At 46.0% G+C, this 15700-nt stretch overlaps 1 protein-coding gene across 2 annotated transcripts; it reads right to left on the minus strand.

Moving 5' to 3' along the window:
• Positions 1-3704: 3704 nt before the first annotated feature.
• On the minus strand, positions 3705-14736 carry LOC116947393 (chondroitin sulfate glucuronyltransferase-like). Of its 2 annotated transcripts, XM_076069855.1 has the most exons (9): positions 14093-14736; positions 13055-13358; positions 12608-12901; positions 12328-12510; positions 11855-12196; positions 11060-11314; positions 10656-10922; positions 10109-10557; positions 3705-8738 (listed from the first exon to the last, which is right to left on the minus strand). In XM_076069855.1, the coding sequence occupies exons 1-8, from the start codon at positions 14431-14433 to the stop codon at positions 10135-10137; spliced, it is 2409 nt and encodes an 802-aa protein (XP_075925970.1). In that variant the 5' UTR covers positions 14434-14736; the 3' UTR covers positions 3705-8738; positions 10109-10134. The 2 variants fall into 2 exon arrangements, with proteins under 2 accessions (XP_075925970.1, XP_032818971.1); XM_032963080.2 differs by lacking the exon at positions 3705-8738 and having other exon boundaries at positions 9131-10557; positions 14093-14735.
• Positions 14737-15700: the final 964 nt, after the last annotated feature.

Below are 15700 nucleotides of genomic sequence, written 5' to 3' on the forward strand. Positions count from 1 at the left end.
AAATGATGTGCGCATTAAACATGGGAGGCCAGACTGCATAGCGCTGGGCAGCCCACGCAAGAGCATTCTCAAGACTCAAAGGAGACCTGAACTCACTTCACCGCCTTCATTATTACCACGGTGCTTGCACCGATGTAAAATCCTCCAAACCGAATATGTGCCACAGAATTCCACTATAAGGTGCCGAGAATGAATACCGTATGTGGCAATAACTCCATTAATCCATTACTCGTCACGTATTTGTTACAACACGAGTTGAATTAATTGTGAACATTGCTTCTATCTCGGTTGATTGCTACTATCTCATTCGATTTCATGTCAGTATTTTTGCATTTGTTAATCGCTTTGATATGCTTACAAGTCTGGCTATATGATATCTGCATTTAATATGCATTACTGCGCAATTATCTTTATTCATGTACTTGCCTTCGAAAAAAAACGAGTAAACTAAATATATTTTTTCATCTTTATTTAGCAGGTAAGGTCCACTGGGCTATTTAGGCCTTTTTTATAAGCGACCTGGCCACAAATAATAGCCCAACGAAGTGGCTTACCGTGTGGAAATGTATAGCAGTCAAATACTCAATACGCATGTTTTTATTCCTGTACCTGCCAGGGCCTGATTCAAGAAACTTTTAACCTCGGTGGGTTTTCATCATCTGGTTGAAAATTTAAAATAAAACTCTATGTAGGTGTTAAACAAAGCTCATTTGACAATACATTTTGAGCTGGGTCATCAATGTAATTCTCCAGGAACTGTGGATGACCTGTATTGACAAGCTCTGGAAAGAAACATTGGAACGTAAACATTTGCACTGTTTACTTAGGATTTGAGGTTCGTTTAATGCGTAATAAATATCAAAATTCAATTAATGGATTTAAATATTGGCATCATTAATCTTGAGTAAATCATAAATTGTATAATATGGAGTAGCATCATAAGTCCCAGCTTTGATTAAAAAAAAATTGTGTTTCTTGCGTGCAATATTAGAATCCATAAATGTTTTGGGGATTAATTAACCACAAATAACCAGATGCAATGCAGCTCTTAATGGCATGGTCTTTCTTTGCAAAAAAGGAATGGTGCTTAAATTATTGATTTTGCTTATCACACACGGTGATTTATATCGTCAAATCAGCTAGTGTGCAGTTGCTGGGTGTATTGTTGCATTGCAAGATCATCTGAGATGGTGGTGGCTTGGGGAAGCCTTCATCCAGCAGTGGATTATGGCTGGTGATTAGTATTTATATACTGTAGTATATCAGAACATCTAAAACTAAGAAGACGACGAGTTCTCAAAGCAACACAATTATACCAGTGTGTGTAATGCATTACAATGACCCATATCATTTAAGTGTACAACCATGCATTATACTTGCATGTAATTGTTTCAATAATACATGTGTTTTACCAGCCTGCATGCTTGACAACATGTAATCCCATGCTTGCATTTGAAATATCTGTCACATTTTATATTCACGGATTGTTTTTTTCCAATAAATTGAAAGTCACAGAGTTTAATTAAGATTATACAATAGGTTCTACAGCATGACCTCATTACAGATAGCCCTCCAGATGGAATTAACTACCATCTATGATTTAGCGTATTATTGATGGTCTGTCAGAATATCCCCATTAGCCTTAAATCACAACATATTGTGGTGCCACAACAGCGAAGCCACTCCGTGGGAGCCGTACCTGCGGCGGAGGGGGGGCTGCAACAACGAAGCCACCCGGCTTCCGTCACAGAGCTTCCCCCACCACCCCCCACATGAACACACACACCCACATAGAGCCCCCACATGAACACACCCCCACATAGAGCCCCCACATGAACACACACACAGAGCCCCCACATGAACACACACACAGAGCCCCCACATGAACACACACCCCCACATAGAGCCCCCACATGAACACACACACACAGAGCCCCCACATGAACACACACACAGAGCCCCCACATGAACACACACACACAGAGCCCCCACATGAACACACACACAGAGCCCCCACATGAACACACACCCCCACATAGAGCCCCCACATGAACACACACACACCCACATAGAGCCCCCACATGAACACACACACACACCCACATAGAGCCCCCACATGAACACACACCCCCACATAGAGCCCCGAGGGGAGGTCACCTGGCCAGCAGGTTTTCACCCAGAAGCCCCCTTATGGGACGAAAACTTCACGGTTTCCTGCGACCAGGGAATTAAGCGACCTCCCCCGAGGCTGGCGTGCACCGCGGCGCCGTGACCTGAGTAGTAATTACATGGTCACGACGGGGGCTGCTGAAGCCACTGCGGGTAGAAAGCATCCACACTCGACACGGGTCAGCAGGTGGGTAGGGGGGTGGGGCAGAGTAGCGAGCGACAGGAAGGCAAGGGGGCCCTCGTCTCCGCACAACGTGTGCAGGGACCTCGCCATGGCACAACGTGGGTGGGGCGGTACTTGAGGAGGACCTCTCGGCCGTGCACTTGGTTAAACAATGGAGGGCGGGCGTCGGAGAGGGGACTAATCCGTTTGGCCCAGAGCAGGAAATCCGAGGCTCCGGATTGAACGAGAGGCCAGCGGGTTAGCGGCGCGTTGGTTTTGATGTAGGGGGATAAAAAGGGATGCAGATCAGGGTCAAGGTCTCTTTTGCTCGGGGTCTTCTGGAGTGAGGGACCCGAGGAGTCATTGTCCCCTGCTACTCGAACGTCCGTGAGACGGGTTGCAGAGCAGCCAAGTCCAGTTCCCAGCAAAAGCCACGTGCAGCCTCGCCTTTCCGCGACTACCTACACCTCGAGATCGGATCGTAAGTACGGAGAGGGGAGGTAAGACCAAGGAGAAAATCCCTTAGGGAGAGTGAGTAGGGAGAGGCCAGGCAAATTGAGTCCTAGACCGCCGGGAGATAGGTTAGACCTGCCCTGCTGGCCCACACTGACACGGATAGATTAACTTCGATTAATCAGAGAATAAATCGCCAGTAGACATTAAACCTTGTTGTGTTGTCTCTGCGAGTACGGAGAGGGGTGCGTGGTGTTGCGAGCCTGCTCGCTGTGGTTTCCTGTGTTTGCGCACGAGCGTGTAATTTCGCCCAGGTGTGCGCGCTCTCCGCGCACGTTAAAACCGTGAGCCTGCTCGTTGGAGTGCCGTGTGTTCACGCGCCGGTGGGTATTCCACCCGCGTGGGTGCGCTCGTCACCGCGCGGCTCGTGGTTAGCGTGGGCGAAAGGTGCACAGCGGCGATCTCGCGGGGCGGTTCGTACAGCCCCTTTAAAATCATGCCTCGAGGGGGGGGGGAGTCGGAGAGCGGTGGGTCGCAGATGAACGAGGAGACGGGGGTCAGCCTCCCTGACAATATTCATCATTAATTTCCCCGTATCTAATGCGTTAGCGTTTTAAACAGTTGGTCCATAGCACTGTGCAGTAAATGTTATTTAGTCACTTGGTTTTTTTTCAAAAGAAAAGGTAGATTTTCTTAATGCTCGCATTAGTTATACCTTCCACGATATTTTTACGAACACAACACGTGAAATCACAGCAACAGTTTTGTATTTAAAACAAAAGTGTGAACGTTGTTTCATGAAGTCAACTGAGTGATTAATGTATGCAGTCGAATATAGAGTACCTGAAAATCGGACATGTAAAATGCATGTATTACAGAGTTTGACTCAAAAGAAGATATCAGCTGGTGAATACCGGTGTCACCACGTGCAGAAGGCAGGTAAACCATGCCTAATAACTTTAATGAACACAATAAATGTGTCCAACCACTGAGATGCACAGATGTCAGGATTCTACCCCCGAGTAGAGCATGTGGACTCCCCGTGTTCACTTTCCCAACGTGATGCCAACATGCATAATTGAAGAGCTGCACTTTATTACAGAATTAAAAAATCTCTGCTTCATAGATTTTCTTTAATAGTAGAGGAGAATGCTTTTGGTAAGTGCACTCTAAACAAAGCATGTCCACCAAGTAATTGTTTAACTTTATTCGCGTTTTACGACGTGTGACTTCGTCACCAATTGTTGTTTAAGTTGACCACAAAGGGAATGTAAAATTACGGTAAATGTTACCAGAGGGTACTGGTGCAATGGTCACAGATTGCGACTCTATTCCAACCGCTTACTGCATAATGGATCGTGTAGCAGCAGCACAAAACATGCAACACCGGCACGCAATGTTAATACCGGCACGCATGTTAACACCGGCAACAGCGAAATTGCACAGCAACAGCAGCAGTCTGCTTTCAGAAGCTCTACCTGACATCAGAGATATACCTAATGTGCTTCAGGCTTCTTCAAACCTTAAAGGGGGCTTGTTGATGATCGGGGGCTTAAATATGACATGATTATTACTTTCATCAATATTTCTACAGTTCAATTATTGGAAAATGTCTTCAAGTGTAGCATTATATAATGTAATTAATAAACTAAAAAAACTACAGATGCATTTTAGAATTTCCAATATTAACGTATTATATAAATGAAAACTTTTGCTATCTAGATGTATGCCATGTGGGATCTCACCATAATTACATACTTGTATATGGTAACTATGCAACAAACTAAAACCTATTGACAAGCAGGTTTTGTGGCTTCAGGTCTGTGTAGGGCAACAACTTTAGCAAATGTTCTATTAAAGACTAAAACAGGGGTTTTATATATAAATTCCATTCCAAAACAAGCCGAACTTATATTCTTGGTTCTTTCGGTAAAGTCACCACGTAGAAGGGAAACAATAAAATCATAAAAATATAACAAATAAAATTTTCACGACGTTTCGACTGCAACACAAGCAATCATCATCAGGTGTGAAAACCACAGCAAACAAATGGAAAAAAGTGTCGGTTTTTTTTACGTGAGCACCACGGAAAGCGATTTGGCAGTTATTCAGATGGACGAGTCCATCTATGTTCGGAAAAGAGGAGGGGGGAGACGAAAATAATGGATGCGGTCTGAAAGCCACCGTAAGCGTGAACAATCATTTAAGACCCGAAATGGTTCATCAAATCCTCCCAATGATTGCTAAGCTAGAATCCATCTTCTCGGTTGAAATTGTCTCTGTGTTTGTATATGTGGATAACCTCATGAACGAATCTCTAATGGTAGCCAGATGGCTTGCAGAGAACCTCTGTCTTGGAGAAGTCAATGTCATGTGAGCCTACTGAATTATAACAGTGACCTGCCACGGCCGAGGTGTTGGTCCTACCGTGTTTTAGGTCTGCTTTGTGTTCACGGATGCGGTCCGAGCCAAACTTTATATACTGCACTATGCCATAGTTGTTGCCAATGGTGATTTTGTTTTATGAACTACCCAGGGAAAATGCTATATACAAGCAGTACAATAACCAATATCTTAAACACAGGGACTGTTAATTCAGTGCTCTGAAATGTAATTTGGCATTTCATAACAAATTACTAATTAACACAAAAATGTAGCATTGGTGTAATGCTGCTCACCTGATTCAACGGTCAATGTCACAATTACAGCTATAAAATACTTCAAGGTAATTAAGCTCGTTCATTTTTTTTACTCATAATTTAGTGATATTGTTTTAAATGTTCCAGACTTATATGGTGAATCACATCGTTGTCAACCAAGCATTAATTTAACATCATATATAAGTGCAAAAAGACAAATCTTATGAAATACATATACAAAAATATTGTACAAAATATATTGTGCGTTGTTTTGGTCAATTGTGGGTAATGCAAAACATGCATTTACAGACATGGTTCTGGCTCGCCAAATAAAATCTGATTTAGGTTTAAGAACCTACGAGTGTTTTCAGCAGCATTTTTTTAATTCAGTAAACTCTGGTCCAGTTTTGAAAGTCTCAAAGGTGTGCCTATTAAAAATAGTTGCTGTTGGAAAACATTGGTCCAAAAAACACCCAAGGGCGAATGGACCAATATCTGATTTCACTGCAAATCCTGTCATGTAATTATTTATGATTTTATTATCCACTATCCACAACTATATCTCTAAATAAAATTTATATCGTATTGTTGTACTCTGCGTAATGGCTCCCATGGCGCAAATGTGAAACGTACCAACTGATTAGTCCAGATGGTAAGATGACAAATCATGAGCCTGTGTGATATTGATCTATTTGTTGAGCGAGCGTAGCTGAATGCTTTAGAAGTGGTTCTTAACCTTGACTGCAGCGTTGCACCCCTTTGGTTCTCAATCGTTAAAAATTGTATGTTAATACACAGGTTTGATTAAACAAAGTCGTTGTACTTACGTGCCCGTGCTTAATGTGTTTCGATGATTTACCTTCTAAAATGTTTTGCCATGTCTCGCACCCCCCAGCGGGTGCGTGCACCCAAGGTTGAGAACCACTGCTTTAGAATGTGGTGTTTGCAAGCAAGCATAAGAAAAAAGGGGAACTGGAAGTGGAGAGTTATGGTACCTGAATCGTGCATGTGATCACAAGATTAGTCAAATACATGGGCACATAAGCAATACATGAGACATAGCAGCCCTTAACTGGTCTCAGCTCAGATTGCCACTAATTGGACGTGTCCAGCTACTGGCTACGAAGATGACAAAGTAATTAGCTCACAAAATAAAAAAATGTTCAGTTTCCATTTATAGCAGGGGACAAAGAACCTTTCTGTAATTGTATTATTTAATGTATTTTAGTGGCAGATTAGTATTGGGGTGAGTGCATAGTATTAAGCAGTTAATGTTTTAAGTACAGCAGCCATGACATGAAAAATCGTGTTAAATTAAATTAATCATATTTGTAGACATTTAAATGTCATACAATCTGACTTAATGATGCCCCCCACCCTGCCCCCACCCAAGCAGTCACCATCCTTCACGGTCTCATGATGCAAGAATCCATCTCGCGCTTGCTCACAAGCCTTTCATCACTCCATTTCTGCAGTCCTCTTCAGCTTGTTCCCCCCTGTAGGGGTCACTCCATAGTTGTCCAATGTCTTACCGATCCAAGACAAAGCTTTGGATCAATAATTATGGCACACTGCTACGTAGTTTCAATCCACGCCTGTCACCATACTGTGCACCGTAACCAATTTCTTGGCACACAAGTCCTACACATGCTTCAATGGCAAGCATGAACATGTTTCCCAAGCCCATAAGCCTGATAGTGTAATTTAAAAAAAAATTTAAAAGATGACAAATTTTATTAATTAAACATGAGTGATCATTAAACAACATGTTAAGGAGATTGTAATTAAATTTACAGAATTTTGCTAATCTGGCATGCGCGATTTTAACTTAAAATGTGTTTTGAAAAAGTGACCGGCATGCTTCATGTTACATTTGTTTTCACACACACTTCATGAAATGTAAGTTCCTTGACTTAATGCTTTCGTGACTGCAGGAATTCATAGTCTTTTGGTCTTTCGGTAAAGTCACGTAGATAGGTAAAAAAAAAACTACGATGTAATTTTGAACCTATCTACACGACTTTACCGAAAGACCCAAAGAATATCTACAGTGAGGGAAAAAAGTATTTGATCCCCTGCTGATTTTGTATGTTTGCCCACTGACAAAGAAATGATCAGTCTATAATTTTAATGGTAGGTTTATTTTAACAGTGAGAGACAGAATAACAAGAAAATCCAGAAAAACGCATGTCAAAAATGTTATAAATTGATTTGCATTTTAATGATGGAAATAAGTATTTGACCCCCTCTCAATCAGAAAGATTTCTGGTTCCCAGGTGTCTTTTATGCAGGTAACGAGCTGAGATTAGGAGCACACTCTTAAAGGGAGTGCTCCTAATCTCAGCTTGTTACCTGTATAAAAGACACCTGTCCACAGAAGCAATCAATCAATCAGATTCCAAACTCTCCACCATGGCCAAGACCAAAGAGCTCTCCAAGCATGTCAGGGACAAGATTGTAGACCTACACAAGGCTGGAATGGGCTACAAGACCATTGCCAAGCAGATTGGTGAGGTGACAACAGTTGGTGCGATTATTCGCAAATGGAAGAAACACAAAAGAACTGTCAATCTCCCTCGGCCTGGGGCTCCATGCAAGATCTCACCTCGTGGAGTTGCAATGATCATGAGAACGGTAAGGAATCAGCCCAGAACTACACGGGACGATCTTGTCAATGATCTCAAGGCACTTAAAACCATAGTCACCAAGAAAACAATTGGTAACACACGACGCCGCGAAGGACTGAAATCCTGAAGCGCCCGCAAGGTCCCCCTGCTCAAGAAAGCACATATACATGCCCGTCTGAAGTTTGCCAATGAACATCTGAATGATTCAGAGGAAAACTGGGTGAAAGTGTTGTGGTCAGATGAGACCAAAATGGAGCTCTTTGGCATCAACTCAACTCGCCGTGTTTGGAGGAGGAATGCTGCCTATGACCCCAAGAACACCATCCCCACCGTCAAACATGGAGGTGGAAACATTATGCTTTGGGGGTGTTTTTCTGCTAAGGGGACAGGACAACTTCATTGCATCAAAGGGACGATGGATGGGGCCATGTACCGTCAAATCTTGTGTGAGAACCTCCTTCCCTCAGCCAGGGCATTGAAAATGGGTCGTGGATGGGTATTCCAGCATGACAATGACCCAAAACAGACGGCCAAGGCAACAAAGGAGTGGCTCAAGAAGAAGCACATTAAGATCCTGGAGTGGCCTAGCCAGTCTCCAGACCTTAATCCCATAGAAAATCTGTGGAGGGAGCTGAAGGTTCCAGTTGCCAAACGTCAGCCTCGAAACCTTAATGACTTGGAGAAGATCTGCAAAGAGGAGTGGGACAAAATCCCTCATGAGATGTGTGCAAACCTGGTGGCCAACTACAAGAAACGTCTGACCTCTGTGATTGCCAACAAGGGTTTTGCCACCAAGTACTAAGTCACGTTTTGCAGAGGGGTCAAATACGTATTTCCCTCATTAAATGCAAATCAATTTATAACAATTTTGACATGCGTTTTTCTGGATTTTTTTGTTGTTATTCTGTCTCTCACTGTTCAAATAAACCTACCATTAACATTATAGACTGATCATTTCTTTGTCAGTGGGCAAATGTACAAAATCAGCAGGGGATCAATACTTTTTTCCCTCGCTGTATGTTCCTCTTTGATAAACTGCAATGAATCATTCAACACATTTTTTCATTATTTTGCATAGCAAGATTTGAACATTTAATTTAAATCAGATACCTCCACAAAAGACAGTACCACTTTTTTATCCAGATATAAAGTTTACAGTTTAAGATACTTTATCCAACATTGAGTTTATTAAAACCCATACAATAATCAGCAAAGCATCGCATTTGTGTAACTCCAAATTAAATATTGCACAAGTTGACTAAACTCACTAACAACCTAACTTACCCAATTAGTTTGCAAATCCTACTTTCACTGCCAATGTTTGCACGAGCTCCCACATTCCATCTGCCAGACTTGGGGAAACTCAACTCCCAGCAGTGGGGGTGCAGATTGAAAATATTTTGCTGCTTACAGAACCAGTGATTCTCAAATATTGTCCTTAAGTTAAATTTCTCTATGGGTCACTTTTAAGGCCCAATGGCCTAAACTACTATCTGTATACATAACATGGGGTACACACATAAAGATAATATAAAGACAATGAGTACTTTATACATTTCGAATGAAACAAGAGTTTTGTATTCACATTTCAATTTTAGGATAAGCACATTTAGATTTAAGCTCAAAGGAAACACCAATAATTGACAAAAATACAGCACCCTCCTTTGCATACAAAAAAAGCAATGTACCATATGAAAAGCAATAATTGCATATATATGCTTTCACACAATAACTATGACAAAAAAACTTTGCTTTCTTATACAAATGGTGACAATATCAGCCCAAAAATATTTGAGTTTACATGATGGGTTTCAACACTTGTAAAAACAGCAGTAACCACTTTATATGTTAAAAAATAAAGATCCCGAGCAAGAAATGTTGCACCTATATAATAAAAAGCTGTCAATTACAAAGGCAATATAGCAATTTGATCGACAAGTGTCCTGTTATACAACATATCAAGAATCTGTAGCAATGTCTGATAGTAGGAGGAATGTAAAAATGAGCAAGCTTCAATGTGCTGTCCATATAAACCCTATATGTAATGTGATGCTTACAGTGTTTCTGGAAGAGAGTCCAACCATCATGTGCTATTCGATTGCTCCTGCTGAAAAAGCAACGAGGCAAGCTGTGAGCGCGACGCCAGGCTCTCCAAGTCGCTTTGGTGGCAGCGGTGATAGACGCCCTCGCTTAGCCGGGGGTTACACGCCCTCCGCAGGTGAGTGTGGTGCAGCGCAGGCTCCGCTCCGCGGAACACATGCAATGAGGAGTGGCGCACAAAGAGGCCATATAGGTCGTCGTCGTCCTCAGACGCGTCCTGCGCCATGGGGTCCTGGGCGGGGGGGCCCTCTGCCACCATGCGGGAGCGCGCTGCCATGTAGTCCGAGTTGTAGAAACAAGCCTCGTCAAAGGCAGCACGGTCAAAGTGGCCGGTCTCACGCGAAATCTCTTGTGACGTCGTCGGCTGACGTTCTGGGTCTCGGTACACCAATTGTGGATCATATTCCTACAAGGATGAGAATGGCTTGGATTAGCTACAAAACTGGACACTGGGGAGAATGTTTTATTCCAATAAAACATGTGTGAGGTGAACGCAATGCATACCTGGAAGTGTATTGGGAAGAACACCTGCCAGCCAGCGATGGCATTCATGCGGCAGCGGTTGAGGAAGTCTATGGTGAGCTGTGAGCCCACAGAGGCCACTAAGAAGAGCGTATCGACTGGATGCTTTTTAGATAGGATGTCTATCAGCTTCAATTGGGATGGCACATCTGTCTTCACACTGATCCATGGAAACTTGATCTCGGGGTACCGACGCTCGTAATCACCCACCTCTGCTTTCACTCCAGCAAAGATATCATCTTCGTTAACCTGTGAACACATATATTAGGAGTACGTAACATTAGCCTTGGTAAATCAACTACTACAAGAAGGCCTACCTCAGCCACTGCTTTCTCTCACGATCCCGAGATGTAGAATGTATTGCACAATAACGAGCATAGACTTGCCTTCTGTGCATCAAATGGATCGTAGACGAAGAGGAGCGTGAGCACAGCATTTTCATGCGTCTCCAGCACCTGGTTGGCATACGACGCTAGGAAGCCAGACACGTGCTCGCGCTCGTGCACCGTGAGAGGCAGCACAACGTGCACACGCGTCGCCTCTGTAACATAGGGCATGGGGATGATCTCCACCGTTCCCAGGGGTCGCACTAAGTGCACTCGTTTCACCAGGGTGCGGCTGTTTCCACGCTGCGTCGAAACCTGCACATTACATTAGAAGACAATGGGAGCAAAATGACAAGGAATTCATAATTAAGATGTCATCATGGCCAAAGCCCTTGATGTTATAACACCTCACCAATGCTTTATACCATCTACCAGATCCAGCAGCTGTTACACAGTATACATGTGATCTCCAAGATGTTGCCTTAAGAGTATCACGCGGACCAGCCTTGGGTCTTCCCCTTGGTCGTTGGACTTTTAAAGATCACTCAAATGCCTGTCCTGGTAACCTGCCTTCTTCCTTCACACAAGTCCTATCTAGTGCAATCGTTTTTGCTAAATAATGTGTACAACATTCACCTGGAATGTATGGTATTCAACTAGATAATATTCTATACTCTTTGGTTCTTTCGGTAAAGTCACGTAGGTATAAAATAAAATACCGATTTATTTTATATCTACGTGACTTTACTGAAAGAACCAAAGAGTATGGATTCCTACAGTCACAAAAGCTTCAAATCAAGATTAGATAGTATTCTAGTCTAGACATGCAAGCAATAGTTGTTCATATTCACCCACCTCCAGGGAGAGATCAAGGGTGTACTCCATGCCACGAGTGGGGTCAAAGCGGCGGTAGCCGTTGACGAGCGCCAGTTTGCGAAAGCGAAGTATTGGGCGATAGCGAGCATTCAGTTGCTCCACAGCTGTCTCCACGATGTCGGTCGCATCCATGCGGTCGGCCCCTCCTAAGGAGCACTTGGGCGAGCCGTCGATGCAGGAGAAGCTATACTCCTCATTGAAGTGCTCCCAAGAAAGTACTTCGAAGCGTGAGCGTGGCTGATATGGAGCATTCACACCAAGAGGCCAAGTCGCACCCTTCTCTCCTTCTGGAGTCTCCACACTGACATTCTTGATCTCTGCCTGCAAAGATTGGGTCAAAGCCACCATTAACTTTTTCATTCAACATTTTAAGATAATAATATTCTCTGCTTCATAAGTGTAACGTGTTTATTTGATTATGCATCATTTTCCAATGTGGACATCTTGCAAACCTGGAGGAGCTTTATTTCATGATAGGTTCTCTCCAGCTCGATTTCAGTGAAGCGCTTGTGTAGGCGGTACATCAGCACGGGCTCGGTCACAGGCCACACAGTGTAGGCATTCTCAAACTCGGGCCCTTCCTCTCGCTCAGGATCAACATTCTTTCCCAGCTCAAACGTGCGGTATCTCTGCTCCTGGAAATTACAAATGTACAGAGCAAAGTTGTGATCTCACGCTCCTTTCAACTGATACAGGGACCATGGACGTTCCTCAAAAAATGTTGTTTCCTACCTGTTGTTTGTTGGAGCACGACAGGTGAAGTGTATCGATAAGGCAGCGACCAAGCCACTCATCTGCCCGAGAGCTCAAGATGTCATCCCGACAGCTCTCCAAGTGAGGGTTCAGGTCCAACAAGGCCTTGCGGGACAGCACGAATCCGTAGCCCCCGTGGCAGTAGCGCCCTTGGCTGCCCCCACCCATGGCTCCATCCACATCTCCAACATTCATGATGAACTCCTCCGGGTGGCCGAGATAAACTTTTGCATCGATGCTCAAGTGCCCAACGAGTTCTTTCACACGCTCTGCCTGCAAACAAGTGAAGAGTTCGTGTCGGTGCTTGTAACCTGACAACAAAAAAGCTGCAAACTTCCACCTTTCTGAAACGCACCCAAGCAAAAATTGGCATCTACCACTGATACCAAATTTTATAATCAATGGAAACTTGCGTTATTATGATACCTGCATGTAGGAGTCGTCCTGCGCGAAAAAGAACCAGTCGTAGTCTGCGCCGTGGTGGTCGTGCACGTAGCGCAGGGTATGGTACATGTTCCACACGGGCCGCTCGTCCCCGTGCGTCACCACGTTCATGCCCAGGGGACCGCGGCTGGGTGCGCGCTGCCCCGTGAAGAAGAGCGTGCGCGGCAGGTGGTGCCCCGCCGTGCGGTTCACGGCCACGGCCAGCGTGGGCAGCGTGAGCCGCGACGTGAGGACACCAACCAGCAGCCGCTCCCGTAAGCCCAGCTCCGTGCTGATGTAGCGTGGCCTGGGGGTGGAGGGGGTGGGTTGGTGGGGAGGGGCAGATCACTACGCGTGTTGGCGTTCAGACTTGCAATGCAACCACGGAAGCCGATTTCATACACGGTCCATGAATGTGTTTTTTTAAGAGTGGGAGATGTCAATTTAAAAAAAAAAGTCGACTTACACGTACTATAATGTTAAAACTACTGAGGAAAGGAGCAAAACTGTTCTTATATATTTTACTCTTAAAGCCTCAAAGTCGTCCAACTTGGCATGTAATTTCCAAGGCGCTAAAACACGGAAGCACGTTTAACACTTGTGCGTGTGGTAGTAAAGAGTAAGCGAGGGACTGTTTGTTCGTGTTACCCACAGACGCACTTCACCAACAACCTGTATGGGGTGTGATTCGGGGTGAACTGTGTTGAGGACACAAACAAGTGGTTACCAGGTTTCGTCAAAAAAATATATATTTTTTTAATGTATTAAACATCTGAAACTTCTCAGGAGGGTTCTACTCATCTACCCATCACGAGTACGAGTGGAGAGCGATAAATACCACTCGCACGGGCGCATTAAAAGAACCCACTCGGTGGTGTATTGGCACCTTCCTGGCCACCACGCAGCACAGCGGCTGTCAAAAGATTCACAGCACCGACCGATGCCTCCCAAGCACGACAACCGCGGGGACGTTGCGCCTCCGTGCCCGGCTGGCTCGGCGTCATCTATTATCATCATTATCATCATCATCATCACGGTCACCGGATCATCTTGGCCTTGCGGGGCTGGTCGGCGGGCCGCGTGTAAGGCACGATGCGCGGCTGGTAGTCCTCGCCCTCCACGTTGCCGACGATCGAGTTGGGTCTCCGCACGCTGCTGCTCCCGCCGCCTCCAATCGCCGAGCCCTGGCCGACGGTGTTCGAGGGCCCGCCGCGACCGCCGCCGGGCCCGCTCCTCTCCCCGTGCCTCCCCGCTGGACCGCGCGGGCCGCACGCCTCCTCCATCCACGTGAGGCCGAGCAGGGAGAGCGTGAAGCCCAGGGAGAGGCCCAGCAGAACGGGCACCAGGGGCCGCACGGCCGAGAGCAGCGTCCGGTAGCGCATGGTCGGCCACGAGGGGGGTAGCGGGTGGCGACTGGGGAAGGTTAATGGAGTGGAGGTGGAGGGGGGGGGTGAGCCCCGTGTGGAGTTGATGGAAGTGGAGGTTGGCGATCGAGGTGAAGGTACCGACGACGATAAAGGCTGTTGGCGTAGATGTCGATGCCGGTGGTGTTTAGTCGAGGTGTTCACGTTGGCCGGCTGTTAACGGGGAAGGAGCTCGAGTCAGAGTCCCACTGATCGGGGCGCCATCATGGAGCTTTGGGGTGGGGGGGGGTGCTGACAACGATCGACCGGCGTCGTCGGCCCCGCCCCCGCCTCGGCTTTGTCGTCTCCAAGCGCCCTGGGGGCTGCTGGCGTGTCGCGGCGCGCACGAGAGCGCGGCGGACGTTGCCCCCGGGGCGGTTTGCGTCTTCAGAGCGTCGCGAGCCGCCGGTCTCCGGCACCACGGAGGGATTTTTGTTGAAGACGACGCGGGGCGAAGACGCCCGCCGGCAGTCGAGCGCCGGGTGCAGCGATCGTGGTGGGGTGGGAAGGCTGAGCCCAAGCAGCCGAGGCCACAAGAGGGAGCCCTAGAGCAGTTCACTCATCTTCAGACGGGAGTTTAGGGGGGCACTTTCACTGAGAAGACATCATCAGTGCGTGGGCTCCCCCCCTCCCAACTTTTACGATTTGCAAATCGCATTGTTTCAAATTGCGATTTGAAATCGATTCATCGTTCAGCCCGACTCCCAATCCTACCACCACATTTGAAAGCATTCTGGTTTGTGACGGCATGATTGGGGGTGTTTTCACATTTGTGTCGTCGGGGAATAGCTCTCAAGGCCACCAGGGGCCGTCAGTGGCCCGCGGGCCTTGCAATGAGGAACACTGGAATAGGAGGAAGGAGGGGAATCCATCGCTCTGAGCTTACGGAAGTGAAACGCAGCCACTGGTGGTGACAAACCACTCGGCGCCCGGAGGGCAGGGGAGCGCCGAGCGCGTGCCGTCTTGGAAAGGCTTTCACTTCCCATCATCACGCGAGGCTTGAGTTAAATCCCCAGTCATTTCACACTGATCCCAGTTAAAATCAACAATGCCCCCACCCTCCACAAGTCACATCGGCCTTGGCCAGTTTCCTTTACAACACAAGCCGATCTGAAAGCTCACTGGAAGCCCTTTAGCTTCTCCCAATTAAACACAATGCACTCCGTTGAGTGGAACTGTGGAGCCAGCCGACCTACACAATGAAGTTAATCTGAGGTGGCGCATTCCCGCACCTCCGATTAGCACG

Source organism: Petromyzon marinus, chromosome 2 (assembly GCF_048934315.1).
Source record: "Petromyzon marinus isolate PM22_M1 ecotype Great Lakes invasive population chromosome 2, UKy_Petmar_22M1.pri1.0, whole genome shotgun sequence".
NCBI classification, from domain to species: Eukaryota; Metazoa; Chordata; class Hyperoartia; order Petromyzontiformes; family Petromyzontidae; genus Petromyzon; species Petromyzon marinus.